The following is a 15,292-nucleotide window of genomic DNA, read 5'->3' as shown; positions in this document are numbered from 1 at the left end:
CCAGTAAGTCTAACCTCTATTGTTGGTAAAATATTTGAAGGGTTTCTGAGGGATGTTATTCTGGATTATCTCAATGAGAATAACTGTTTAACTCCATATCAGCATGGGTTTATGAGAAATCGCTCCTGTCAAACCAATCTAATCAGTTTTTATGAAGAGGTAAGCTATAGACTGGACCACGGTGAGTCATTGGACGTGGTATATCTCGATTTTTCCAAAGCGTTTGATACCGTGCCGCACAAGAGGTTGGTACACAAAATGAGAATGCTTGGTCTGGGGGAAAATGTGTGTAAATGGGTTAGTAACTGGCTTAGTGATAGAAAGCAGAGGGTGGTTATAAATGGTATAGTCTCTAACTGGGTCGCTGTGACCAGTGGGGTACCGCAGGGGTCAGTATTGGGACCTGTTCTCTTCAACATATTCATTAATGATCTGGTAGAAGGTTTACACAGTAAAATATCGATATTTGCAGATGATACAAAACTATGTAAAGCAGTTAATACAAGAGAAGATAGTATTCTGCTACAGATGGATCTGGATAAGTTGGAAACTTGGGCTGAAAGGTGGCAGATGAGGTTTAACAATGATAAATGTAAGGTTATACACATGGGAAGAGGGAATCAATATCACCATTACACACTGAACGGGAAACCACTGGGTAAATCTGACAGGGAGAAGGACTTGGGGATCCTAGTTAATGATAAACTTACCTGGAGCAGCCAGTGCCAGGCAGCAGCTGCCAAGGCAAACAGGATCATGGGGTGCATTAAAAGAGGTCTGGATACACATGATGAGAGCATTATACTGCCTCTGTACAAATCCCTAGTTAGACCGCACATGGAGTACTGTGTCCAGTTTTGGGCACCGGTGCTCAGAAAGGATATAATGGAACTAGAGAGAGTACAAAGGAGGGCAACAAAATTAATAAAGGGGATGGGAGAACTACAATACCCAGATAGATTAGCGAAATTAGGATTATTTAGTCTAGAAAAAAGACGACTGAGGGGCGATCTAATAACCATGTATAAGTATATAAGGGGACAATACAAATATCTCGCTGAGGATCTGTTTATACCAAGGAAGGTGACGGGCACAAGGGGGCATTCTTTGCGTCTGGAGGAGAGAAGGTTTTTCCACCAACATAGAAGAGGATTCTTTACTGTTAGGGCAGTGAGAATCTGGAATTGCTTGCCTGAGGAGGTGGTGATGGCGAACTCAGTCGAGGGGTTCAAGAGAGACCTGGATGTCTTCCTGGAGCAGAACAATATTGTATCATACAATTATTAGGTTCTGTAGAAGGACGTAGATCTGGGTATTTATTATGATGGAATATAGGCTGAACTGGATGGACAAATGTCTTTTTTCGGCCTTACTAACTATGTTACTATGTTACTATGTAAGTGTGTGCTCTCACATTTCCGTCAGACTGCAGGGTGAGGAAAGATCGTGAGAGTGATATTTCCTGCTGGGCATGCGCAGTCTGAAACACTGGATGCAACGTACAGAAAAACGTTCTCTTGAACGTTTTTCTGTGACGACGGTCCGCCAAAACCCGACGCAACCAGTGCACGACGGACGCATAGTGTGGCTATACGTCGCGATCCGTTGGCAATACAAGTCTAAGGGAAAAAAACGCATCCTGCGGGCAAATTTGCAGGATGCCTTTTTTTTCCCAAAACGACACATTGTGATGGATTAAAAAAAAAGGAAATGTGAAAGTAGCCTAAGGCCGGCTTCACACTCAGCGTATGAAAATACGGTCCGTATATTACGGCCGTAATACGCTGAAATGTCCCGAAAATAGTGGTCCGTAGCTCCTCCGTAGGCAGGGTGTGTCAGCGTTTTTTGCGCATGGCATCCTCCGTATGTAATCCGTATGGCATCCGTACTGCGTGGTTTTCTCGCAGGCTTGCAAAACCAACATACCGCTATAGAAGTGATCCATGTGTCCCAAAAAGAAAAAAATATATATATATGCTGTCTATATATATATATATATATATATATATACACATATATATATATGTCAGTAGACACATATATGTATATATATTAATATTTTTTCCAGCGCTATACAGCTTGAAAGCCGGTAATTCAATTACCGGCTTTTTCCTTCTCCTTCCTAAAACCCGACATGATTTGAGACATGGTTTACATACAGTAAACCATGTCTTCTCTCCATTTTTTTTTGCAGATTCCACACTACTAATGTCAGTAGAGTGTATCTGCAAAATTTGGCCGTTCTAGCTCTTAAAATAAAGGGTTAAATGGCGGAAAAAATTGGCGTGGGCTCCCGCGCAATTTTCTCCGCCAGAGTAGTAAAGCCAGTGACTGAGGGCAGATATTAATAGCCTGGAGAGGGTCCACGGTTATTGGCCCCCCCCTGGCTAAAAACATCTGCCCCCAGCCACCCCAGAAAAGGCACATCTGGAAGATGCGCCTATTCTGGCACTTGGCCACTCTCTTCCCATTCCCGTGTAGCGGTGGGATATGGGGTAATGAAGGGTTAATGCCACCTTGCTATTGTAAGGTGACATTAAGCCTAATTAATAATGGAGAGGCGTCAATTATGACACCTATCCATTATTAATCCAATTGTAGTAAAGGGTTAAATAAAACACAAACACATTATTTAAAATTATTTTAATGAAATAAAAACAATGGTTGTTGGAGTATTTTATTCTACGCCCAATCCAGTCACTGAAGACCCTCGTTCTGTAAGTAAAAAAACATAATAAACCAACAATATCCTTACCCTCCGCAGATCTGTAACGTCCAACGATGTAAATCCTTTTGAAGGGGTTAAAACATTTTGCAGCAAGGAGCTTTGCTAATGCAATGCTACTCCTCGCTGCAAAACCCCAGGGAATGAGTCTAAATATAGATCAATGAGCTATATTTAGCTTCATTTGCGGTGAGGCGCCCTCTGCTGGATGTTCATAGATCGTGGGAAATTACCTAGAAAGCCTGGGAGCCTGGATTGGGCGTAGAATAAAATACTCAAACAACCATTGTTTTTATTTCATTAAAATAATTTTAAATAATGTGTTTGTGTTTTATTTAACCCTTTACTACAATTGGATTAATAATGGATAGGTGTCATAATTGACGCCTCTCCATTATTAATTAGGCTTAATGTCACCTTACAATAGCAAGGTGGCATTAACCCTTCATTACCCCATATCCCACCGCTACACGGGAATGGGAAGAGAGTGGCCAAGTGCCAGAATAGGCGCATCTTCCAGATGTGCCTTTTCTGGGGTGGCTGGGGGCAGATATTTTTAGCCGGGGGGGGGCCAATAACCATGGACCCTCTCCAGGCTATTAATATCTGCCCTCAGTCACTGGCTTTACTACTCTGGCGGAGAAAATTGCGCGGGAGCCCACGCCAATTTTTTCCGCCATTTAACCCTTTATTTTAAGAGCTAGAACGGCCAAATTTTGCAGATACACTCTACTGACATTAGTAGTGTGGAATCTGCAAAAAAAATGGAGAGAAGACATGGTTTACTGTATGTAAACCATGTCTCAAATCATGTCGGGTTTTAGGAAGGAGAAGGAAAAAGCCGGTAATTGAATTACCGGCTTTCAAGCTGTATAGCGCTGGAAAAAATATTAATATATATACATATATGTGTCTCACTGACATATATATATATATATACCTATTCTATGTGTACACATTTATTCTACCTATTCTACTGTAAGCTGTCAGTGTGATTTTACTGTACACCGCACTGAATTGCCGGCTTTTCTCTCTAACAGCGCTGCGTATTTCTCGCAAGTCACACTGCTTGTCCGTGTGTAATCCGTATTTTTCACGCTTCCATAGACTTTCATTGGCGTATTTCTTGCGCAGTACGGTGACAAGCGCAGCATGCTGCGATTTTGTATGGCCGTAGAAAGCCGTATAATACTGATCAGTAAAATACGGCAGATAGGAGCAGAGGCATAGAGAATAATTGTGCCGTATTTTTTGCGAGTTTTACGGACGTAGTTTCTGCGCTCTTACGTTCGTAAAACTCGCAAGTGTGAAGCCGGCCTAAGGGTACGTGTCCACGTTCAGGATGGCCGGCGCTTTGGTCGGAGCGGAAAACTCGCTCCGCCCCCTTCTGGAGACGCGATGATGCCGGATGTGTTCATTGCACACATCCGGAATCATCGCACCCCACACATGGGGCCCTGTGTTTTACCTTGTGGCGGCGCAGCGTCGCTGTAAGGTAAACGGACATACTGCGATCTAAAAAGACGCGCCCCATGTCCGGAATCGCAGGGCCGCCGGATGCGTGTTACCGTGCATAGTGGAGATGGGATTTCATAAAATCCCCTCCACTATGCTGTAATATCTGGACGCTGCGGCTCCACGCAGCGTTCAATCCGCAGCTAGTCCGGATATAAGGCTACCTTCACACTAGGGTCGGCGTCGGCCCGTTGCAGTGCGTCGGGCCGACGTACCAACGCATCCTGTGCCAACGCAGCACAACGGGGGCAGCGGATGCATTATTACAACGCATCCGCTGCCCCATTGTGAGTTGCGGGGAGGAGGGTGCGGAGTTCCGGCCGTGCATGCGTGGTCGGAAATGGCGGACACAACGCACCAAAAAACGCTACAAGCAATGTTTTTTGGTGCCGACGGTCCGCCACAACACGACACAACCGTCGCACGACGGTTGCGACGTGTGGCAATGCGTCGCTAATTCAAGCCTATGGAGAAAAAAACGCATCCTGCAAACAACTTTGCAGGATGCGTTTTTTCTGCAAAACGACGCATTGCGACGTGCGTCGTATGACGCTAGTGTGAAAGTAGCCTAAAATGGCCCGTGGACACATACCCTATGTCATTATAATGTTTGATTGCTAATGAGACAGCTGCAGGTGTAATTGCCAGATATAAAGGACCCAGGGAGGAGACAATTCATCCTGTCCAGACTCTGTGCACAGTGGAGAACCTGGTGAGTATAGAGCAATGTTGGCAGGGGGAGCCAAGTGTGGTTCCTGTGTCTTGATTTATGAAGCACCAGGGTTTCAACTTTAATTAATTTTGGAGAGGTGTGTTTTGGGTTTTTCCTTTTCTTCTCCTTGTGCTTCCAGAGCAGTGATATTTGGTGGTGTGATGAGATCTGGTTAGGCTACTTTCACACTTGTGTTGGTATGGGCCTGTTGCTAAGTGTTGGGCCGATGCACGTTGTGAAATTTGTGCATGTTGTGGGCAGTGGATGCAATTTTTCAATGCATCTGCTGCCAATACTGAAGTCTGGGGAGGAGGGGGTGGAGTTCCGGCCATGCATGCGCGGTAGAAAATGGTGGATGCGACGTATGGAAAAAATGTTCCCTTGAACGTGTTTTTTTTTTTTTTTTTGTTTGTTTTTTTTATGTGACGACGATCTGCCAAAACATGATGGATCTGTTGCATGACAGATGTGACGTGTGGCCATCTGTTGCTAATACGAGTCTATGGGCAAAAAAAGCATCCTGTGGGCACATTTGCAGTATCTGTTTTTTTTGTTTTTGTTTTTTTTTTTTTTGCCCAAAACGACGGATTACAAAAAAAAGCTAGTGTGAAAGTAGCCTTACCTGGTACTCCTATATTTGAGACAAATTAAATGTCTTTCTATTGGGAGAGTCCCAATTCTGTACATGAACAGATCCTGCAATGATTTCTCAATAACCCCAAATTGCAAAGCATACTAACACTTTTTTTTTTTTTTTTGGTCCCACCCGCTCCTCCAACTTGTGATACTAGATGCTGTAGCCTAAACTACACCCATAGCTCCCAGCTGTCCTGCATATAGGACCGTCCTGACTTATGGGCTCAGTTCTGCCATGTCAGGTCTTTGTCCTGGCTAATAGTCGCCCTTCTGACGTATTTAAACTATTCACTTGTCTTGTGATCTTCTCTCCCTGAGACTCAAACCAACAGTCCGTTTTCAGGTAGCTCTAGAGATGAGCCACAGCCCATGATGCAGATAGGAGAATTCTGTACTCGAGCTGTACTGCAGTTTGGGAAACTTAATGCAGATTACTCATGTACGTAGATATAACTTAAAGGGGAGGCAAGAAATCCAAACAACCTGTGGTCTATAATATAAAAAGTTGCTTTATTGTGGAAGGCAAGGAGACAGTGAAGACTGCGGACAGTCATCCAAAAAGGTAAAATAGGGGCACAGTGGACCATAAAAAACCTAAATTTACATAAGGTGCTAGATATTACACACAAATTACAAAAGCAGTGAATTGATTCAATATATTGTGCATCAGAAAATATAAATGATTAGATCAAATAATGGACCGTGCCATCACAGGTACACTATCTTATGAAAATGCTGAAGCGTACAAGACAAATAACATGAATACATCACCTAAAGTGCTGGCAAACAGGGTCCCAGTGCCTGCCCCACTGCGTGTTTCAAACCCCTTCGTCAAGGGATTTTCATGTGATGAAATGATATAAAAAATTCTTATATTTTTTTAAATCCTATAATAAACAAGAAACCAACTACAAAAGTCATTTTCTTTATTGTGATTCTCCCTGGGACTCCAGTGCTGTCACTGCGTGAGATTTCTATACTTGATCTGTATTGCAGCCACTAGTGCCAGTCAGATTATACTGAGATATAGTGTATTTTGTCTCTGTATTCTAGAGGGAGAATACCACAAACTGCAGTTAAGTGAAGAATCAATGCTTTTCTATACTAATATATAATCATTAACCGATGTTTTATATGAAGCTACTTAAAGTTGAGAGTTCTGGTGGCTCCACCTGTGAATGGGGCATAGGAGATAAAATGCTGCAATGCTGTGCCACTTCCAGGCCTTAAAGGGAACCTGTCACCCCGTTTTTTCAGTATGAGATAAAAAAAATACTGTTAAATAGCGCCTGAGCTGTGCGTTACAATAGTGTATTTTGTGTACCCCGATTCCCCACCTATGCTACCGAAATACCTTACCAAAGTCGCCGTTTTCGCCTGTCAATCAGGCTGGTCTGGTCAGTTGGGAGTGGTGACATCACTGTTTCTTCCCCCAGATCTTGCGTATCTTTCCGTTGGTGGCGTAGTGGTTTGCGCATGCCCAACTGCTGAATCCACTGCGCAGGTGAAGAGAAAAACGCGCGATCAGCGCTATTTCCCTGGTGATCGGTGGGGGCCGCCATCTTCCTGAGGCTGCGCATGCGTAGATGGAGTCCTCTGCTGCCCGGGGCTTCAGGAAAATGGCCGCAGGATGCCATGCGTGCGCAGATGGAGATCGCGGCGGCCATTTTCCTGAAGCAGAGTTCGCATCTCGGCGTCAGGAAAATGGCCGCCGCAATCTCCATCTGCACACGCGTGGCATCCCGTGGCCATTTTCCTGAAGCCCCGGGCAGCAGAGGACTCCATCTATGCATGCGCAGCCTCAGGAAGATGGCTGCCCCCACCGATCACCAGGGAAATAGCGCCGATCGCGCGTTTTTTTTTCTTCACCTGCGCAGTGGATTCAGCAGTTGGGCATGCGCAAACCACTACGCCACCAACGGAAAGATATGCAAGATCTGGGGGAAGAAACAGTGATGTCACCACGCCCATCAGACCAGCCTGATTGACAGGCGAAAACGGCAACTTTGGTAAAGTGTTTCGGCAGCATAGGTGGGGAATCGGGGTACACAAAATACACTATTGTAACGCACAGCTCAGTCCCTATTTTAACAGTATTTTTATCTCATACTGAAAAAACGGGGTGACAGGTTCCCTTTAAGAAAACCCTGCAGAACTGATCCAAAGGGAGTTACAGGAAGGACCAAATTGGTGCTCTTGGTCAGGTGACAGTCAGTCCTCAATATAAGGTTGGTGCATCCAAGCAGGAGAAGTTTGCGCTCTAAAGGTACCGTCACATTAAGCGACACTGCAGCGATCTAGACAACGATGCCGATCGCTGCAGCGTCGCTGTGTGGTCGCTGGAGAGCTGTCAAACACAGCTCTCCAGCGACCAACGATGCCGGTAACCAGGGTAAACATCGGGTTACTAAGCGCAGGGCCGCGCTTAGTAACCCGATGTTTACCCTGGTTACCAGCGTAAACGTAAAAAAGCAAACACTACATACTTACATTCCGGTGTCTGTCCTCGGCGCTGTGCTTCTCTGCACTGACTGTGAGCGCCAGCCAGAAAGCACAGCAGTGACGTCACCGCTGTGCTCTGCTTTCTGGCTGGCCGGCGCTCAGTGCAGAGAAGCACAGCGCCAGGAGACAGACACCGGAATGTAAGTATGTAGTGTGTTTTTTTTTGTTTTACGCTGGTAACCAGGGTAAACATCGGTTACTAAGCGCAGCCCTGCACTTAGTAACCCGATGGTTACCAGTGAAGACATCGCTGAATCAGCGTCACACACGCCGATTCAGCGATGTCTGCAGGAGGTCCAGCGACAAAATAAAGTTCTGGACTTTCTGCTCCGACCAGCGATGTCACAGCAGGATCCTGATCGCTGCTGCCTGTCAAACTCAACGATATCGCTATCCAGGATGCTGCAACGTCACGGATCGCTAGCGATATCGTTCAGTGTGATGGTACCTTAAGGGAAGTGGCAGCTATTTCCGAGGCAGTTCCAGCAGCTGGGACCATAGGCTGCAGCTGTGTGTACCTGCAAAACCCAGACTCTGACAACAATGGTCAAGCACTGGAGACCATAGCTACACCACTCAAGGTTCTGGATCCAGATAACAGTGGTCAAGGACCAGCCTCCATCGCTACATTACAGGCTGAAGAGGCTCGTTGGTGGTGAAGTACTATAGAGTCCCCTGAGGGTAGTCAGTCAGAGCATTAAGCCTGGATCGGTGTCTAGGGAAAACGTGAGGCTGTAACTTGTGCACAGACTTGCTGTAACGGGAAGGCCACAGGCCAAATGGGGTCTGGCTGACTCTAAAATGCCCCAGAGGGTGCTGATGGTCTGGATTAGGAAAATGGGCTACTAATGAGACATAACAGCAGCTTTTGACAGAAATGCTCATGGCTTCTGGACCCTAAGAACTGTTCTAGCCACAAGTGTGGTGGTTGCCCCATACCCTCCCAACAAGAACTAGGTTGGACTATAAACTGAGACCCACAGGGGCAGTTGACTCTAGGAGCACACCCTACAGCTAAAAGCAAATATCTGTAAGATGCTATAGTGGAGCATCCACTGTAAAACACAGGCAGCTCCTGCACTTCTACTGTGGACACCATAACTGGGATGTACAATTATGGTAGTTTACATTAAAGGAATTCTTTGGTTAGAATAGCACATACAAAGGAGAATACCACCACACCATGACCAAACCACATACTACTACCACATGGTGACCGAATACTACAATACTGATCATGAATAAAAACCACAATACTAACACTTATTACAACCAGTGACATTATGCACAAGCTTATATATGTGTGTACAGGCATCAGCAGAGACATACATGGTGGCATGTTAAAGTCTGGGCACTACTGATCAAAATTGCTGTTATTGTGAAGTTAAGTCTAAGATGAAATGATCTCTAAAAGGTCTCAAGTTAAATGACAAGGCCTTCTACAGATCATTTTAACTTGCTTAACTGTTCACAAGAAGTTGTTTTGACAAGGGGTGTCCAAAATTTTACATGCCACTAGTATACAAGTAATTGTGATCACCAGTGACATTGTACACAGGTACTCTGTATATAGAGTACAGGTAATACAGCAATCATGAGTGACTTAAGGAGCGATGTATAGTGTGTAGACTATGCAGTGATCACTGGAGCTCTGTATGTAGTGTACAGGTAATGGTGATCACCAGTGACGTTTTATATAGGTAATGCAGTGATCACAGGAGCTCTGTATTTGGTGTACATGTGACAGTTATGTCCTTAATCTTGGCTATTCATCCAGCAGTCTGCAATCACTACTTTCAGCCCAGATCTGTCTCTGCAGAAAATAGATCTATAGTTTCTCTTCTAGAGCACACTCCCCACTTTTTTCTTAACTTCTACACTACATGAAGATGCTACAGTGCCGCCCTGTGTAAGGGCCAGGGCAGTAGTCATGGCCAACAGTAATCCCTGTATCACATGGGCCCATCCATTTAAAGTACCTCGGTGCTGCTCCTCTACACCATCAGGGCTTTCCCGATACAGGACAGTTACCTCTGCAGATGATTCCAAGAATAGTCACAGTCCAGTTTCACTTCAACATGTTTACACAGCAACTTGTCATCCAGGGCACACTCTGGTACAGCATCAGGCACCAGTATCTTTGACCCTTGCATGTCGCTAAGCCTGCTTTTGGGATGGTCTGTAGAATATGGTCCCACAGTGTCCTCATTTTCAGTATTTCTGCCTTTTGTGGGGGCATTCCCTGCTGTTTTACCCCGATCCTGAGAATGGCAGCCCATGCAAAAAAACCTGCCACATCTTGGTGCACCTTCTCCCACTTTGCTCAGCCTCCTTCTGTCCAGCAGCTGTAGTCCAACTATTACTGCACTGTTGTTGCTGTACTCTGTTCTTAATTCTGGCCCCCCTGAATATTACTGCTGGGCCTACTTCTTAGGCCGGCTTCACACTTGCGAGTTTTACGGACGTAAGAGCGCAGAAACTACGTCCATAAAACTCGCAAAAAATATGGCACAATTATTCTCTATGCCTCTGCTCCTATCTGCCGTATTTTACTGATCAGTATTATACGGCTTTCTACGGCCGTACAAAATCGCAGCATGCTGCGTTTGTCACCGTACTGCGCAAGAAATACGCCAATGAAAGTCTATGGAAGCGTGAAAAATACGGATTACACACGGACAAGCAGTGTGACTTGCGAGAAATACGCAGCGCTGTTAGAGAGAAAAGCCGGTAATTCAGTGCGGTGTACAGTAAAATCACACTGACAGCTTACAGTAGAATAGGTAGAATAAATGTGTACACATAGAATAGGTATATATATATATATGTCAGTGAGACACATATATGTATATATATTAATAATTTTTCCAGCGCTATACAGCTTGAAAGCCGGTAATTCAATTACCGATTTTTCTTTCTCCTTCCTAAAACCCGACATGATTTGAGACATGGTTTACATACAGTAAACCATGTCTTCTCTCCATTTTTTTTTTGCAGATTCCACACTACTAATGTCAGTAGAGTGTATCTGCAAAATTTGGCCGTTCTAGCTCTTAAAATAAAGGGTTAAATGGCGGAAAAAATTGGCGTGGGCTCCCGCGCAATTTTCTCCGCCAGAGTAGTAAAGCCAGTGACTGAGGGCAGATATTAATAGCCTGGAGAGGGTCCATGGTTATTGCCCCCCCCCCCCTGGCTAAAAACATCTGCCCCCAGCCACCCCAGAAAAGGCACATCTGGAAAATGCGCCTATTCTGGCACTTGGCCACTCTCTTCCCATTCCCGTGTAGCGGTGGGATATGGGGTAATGAAGGGTTAATGCCACCTTGCTATTGTAAGGTGACATTAAGCCTAATTAATAATGGTGAGGCGTCAATTATGACACCTATCCATTATTAATCCAATTGTAGTAAAGGGTTAAATAAAACACAAACACATTATTTAAAATTATTTTAATGAAATAAAAACAATGGTTGTTGGAGTATTTTATTCTACGCCCAATCCAGTCACTGAAGACCCTCGTTCTGTGAAAGAAAAAACATAATAAACCAACAATATACTTACCCTCCGCAGATCTGTAACGTCCAACGATGTAAATCCTTCTGAAGGGGTTAAAACCTTTTGCAGCAAGGAGCTTTGCTAATGCAATGCTACTCCTCGCTGCAAAACCCCGGGGAATGAGTCTAAATATAGATCAATGAGCTATATTTAGCTTCATTTGCGGTGAGGCGCCCTCTGCTGGATGTTCATAGATCGTGGGAACTTTCCTAGAAAGCTCCCAGGCTTCCAGATGTGCCTTTTCTGGGGTGGCTGGGGGCAGATATTTTTAGCCAGGGGGGGGCCAATAACCATGGACCCTCTCCAGGCTATTAATATCTGCCCTCAGTCACTGGCTTTACTACTCTAACGGAGAAAATTGCGCGGGAGCCCACGCCAATTTTTTCCGCCATTTAACCCTTTATTTTAAGAGCTAGAACGGCCAAATTTTGCAGATACTCTACTGACATTAGTAGTGTGGAATCTGCAAAAAAAAAAAAAATGGAGAGAAGACATGGTTTACTGTATGTAAACCATGTCTCAAATCATGTCGGGTTTTAGGAAGGAGAAGGAAAAAGCCGGTAATTGAATTACCGGCTTTCAAGCTGTATAGCGCTGGAAAAAATATTAATATATATACATATATGTGTCTAATGACATATATATATATATATATATATATATATATATATATATTTTTTTTTTTTTGGGACACATGGATCATTTCTATAGCGGTAGGTTGGTTTTGCAAGCCTGCGAGAAAACCACGCAGTACGGCTGCCATACGGATTACATACGGAGGATGCCATACGCAAAAAACGCTGACACACCCTGCCTACGGAGGAGCTACGGACCACTATTTTCGGGACATTTCAGCATATTACGGCCGTACTATACGGACCGTATTTTCATACGCTGAGTGTGAAGCCGGCCTTAGAAGAACGTTACAGGGCACATCGTGCCCTGGGCTAGCTAGCCCTGTGAGCTGTACAGGCACCCAGGCCCCAACTGAACTAAAGCAGGAAGCTCTCACTCACTTATTTCCACTGTGCCCCTCCTATTCTATTTGCTACAAAGCCCCATCTAGTGGCCAAATGGTGATACTACTCCCCTAACCCTAAACTGGCCCCGGAATGATTACTTTCCCTATCAACAGGGTGCACAAACATGTAAGGGCATTACTATGTGTGTATAGCAGTAGTCATTATGAGACACAATGACAAAACATTAAATGTAGCAGTATCACTTGACTACTGGACAGTTTGATGCCTTGTACCCCTCAAGCCACTATCGCATCCCCTACACCTACACAGTAACAACCTCCCTTTTGTTCCATACCCTGCCCCATGGAACACTGTCTCCTAAGGTAAATTATATGATGGAGTGTGCACGATGGTGACATCACTGTCATGGGCCACTTGCAACAGGCACACTTCCATTAGTCAGCAACTTCATTTAACTTTTGCAGTGGGGCAATGCATTACAATTGAATGTGCATCCTCGGACACACATGCAATTGAAAACAGTGGGCCCCCCTCTCTGTACTGCTTGAGGTGGGGCTTCACAGGGGAATACACCAGTGTCCCGCTGGGTCAGTCTGACCTTGACTGTAAATTGAGACCTATAATCCTGTTAAGTGAATAAGGTAAATTGTCTCTGCTGTTATCACATTCAGCCCACCCGAAACAAACCAAGGGTGGTGGTGGAAATCCACAGGACAATGTCACACCAGTTCTTGCTAATCAAATGCTGTGCTGGGGACACCAGAAAGTAAGATTTGTGGGCCTCCCTTCAGGTACCAATTTCCTGGGCACTGGACCAGAGTCCAGTGAATTGATCTGCTCATTTCCAGTCTCAACTGTCCAGGATTTGGGTCTACACCCTTCAGTCTTGGGTGTCTGCTCAATGCCCCTCTGAGTTTCCTCATGCCAGTGTAGAAAAGTGGTAAATGGGCATGGATGTGGTTGAAGCCAGTGGCATGCCCAAAATATCCCCTAGCTTGCTGCATACGTTGTCCCTCTCTGTTCTTTATAGACAAGAAAACACACTAACTACAGCTCTGGTTATTAACACCAACTCAAAGCATTGCTAAACAGGTGAATGTGTATTGGTGGGGTTGCACCCTTCATTGTATATCATAAGTAATGTAATGAGTGGGTGCTACTGGACTCTCAATGCTCTACAGACTGATCTCTACACTGAAACAGTAAGCACATGGTGCATCTCTGAAATGTGGTAACTGGCACAAGTGTTTTGCTATTGTTTCCTTCATCAATGTTATCAACATAATAAATGGACTTTATTTCTCCCCCTAGTTATTCTGATCATGTCTGGTCGTGGCAAGAAAGTCCAGAAACTTGCAGGTGCAAAGATCTCCAGATCTGCCAAGGCAGGGCTCCAGTTCCCAGTGGGCCGTATCCACAGGTTCCTGAGGAAGGGAAAGTATGCTACGAGGATTGGATCTGGAGCCAGCATCTATCTAGCAGCCATCCTGGAATACCTGTGTGCTGAGATCCTGGAGCTGTCAGGAAGTGCAGCCAAGGAAAATAAGAAATCCAGGATACTGCCCCGACACATCCAACTGGCTGTCAGGAATGATGAGGAACTGAGCAAACTGTTTGATGGGGTCATCATTGCAGAGGGTGGTGTCCTACCAAATATCCATGCGGTCCTAGTGCCCAAGAAGACTGCAAGAGACTTGTCCTCACAGGAACCTAAAACCGTAGAGTCTCAGGAGTTCTGATGCTATCTAACTAGATTTTGGACTTTGTTAGAAAGCATCTGTTTGTATTTCCTATATATGTTCCCTGTAGTATTACCTGTAGTTTTTAATGTATCTTAATTAAAATCTTTTTTTACATCCACTCACTGGTAAGCATTTAAATGTTTCCTTAATTTATGAAATGTATTTGGTTGCTTCATCTGGTTATATATGGAGGAACAGTTGTTAAGAGTTGTCTGGTCTAAATTGAAAAGTCTGCAGTAACTCTAAAAGTACCGTCACACTCAGCAACTTTGAAAGACAACGATCCGGGACGTTGCAGCGTCCTGGATAGCAATCTCGTTGTGTTTGACACGCAGCAGCGATCTGGATCCCGCTGTGCCATCGCTGGTCGGAGCTAGAAGTCAGAACTTTATTTCGTCGGCGTGTATCGTCATGTTTGACATCAAAAGCAACGATGTCAGCAACGAGCATAGGGCCCCTAGATATGTCGGATCGGTACACTCCGGCTGTTTGACATGGAGCTAACAACCAGCGAGAACGATAAGTGAGTCGCCGTTACGTCACTGGATCGCTCCTGCATCGTTCTGGAGTTGCTGTGTTTGACGTCTCTACTGCGACCTAAACAGCGACGCTCCAGCGATCTAGTTTAGGTCGGCTCGCTGTCATTATCGCTGCAGCGTCGCTGAGTGTGACGGTACCTTTACTTCAGACTTTTGTATCCTCCCAGCGCACAATGCAAGGATGAGCTGTGAAGTATGTGGTATGCATACTCCTGACCAGACTTGCTCCATACTCGGCAACCAGCAAATCCTTGCATTGTGCACTGAGAAGATTCAAAAGTCAGCACTTGCACAGTGACTGCAGACCAGACAACCCCTTTAAGTTCCCACAATGAGTATCTGGTGCACTTTTGATGCTGCAGACTACCTATAAACCCTACCAT

At 44.9% G+C, this 15,292-nt stretch overlaps 1 protein-coding gene across 1 annotated transcript; it reads left to right on the top strand.

Annotated features, from left to right (window-relative positions):
* Positions 1 to 13,950: 13,950 nt before the first annotated feature.
* LOC138671927 (late histone H2A.2.2-like) lies at positions 13,951 to 14,367 on the top strand. The gene has a single exon (XM_069760047.1). It carries the CDS (start codon positions 13,951 to 13,953, stop codon positions 14,365 to 14,367), a length of 417 nt encoding a protein of 138 aa, XP_069616148.1.
* The last annotated feature ends 925 nt before the right edge of the window (positions 14,368 to 15,292 follow it).

The sequence above is a fragment of the Ranitomeya imitator genome, chromosome 3 (genome assembly GCF_032444005.1).
Source record: "Ranitomeya imitator isolate aRanImi1 chromosome 3, aRanImi1.pri, whole genome shotgun sequence".
NCBI classification, from domain to species: Eukaryota; Metazoa; Chordata; class Amphibia; order Anura; family Dendrobatidae; genus Ranitomeya; species Ranitomeya imitator.
The sequence above is the reverse complement of the archived record's forward strand: the minus strand, read 5'-3'. Positions and strand labels throughout refer to the sequence as shown.

Bases quoted from the DNA above. Each gene is read 5' to 3' on its own strand.
- LOC138671927 (XM_069760047.1), top strand. From the start codon at position 13,951: ATGTCTGGTCGTGGCAAGAAAGTCCAGAAACTTGCAGGTGCAAAGATC.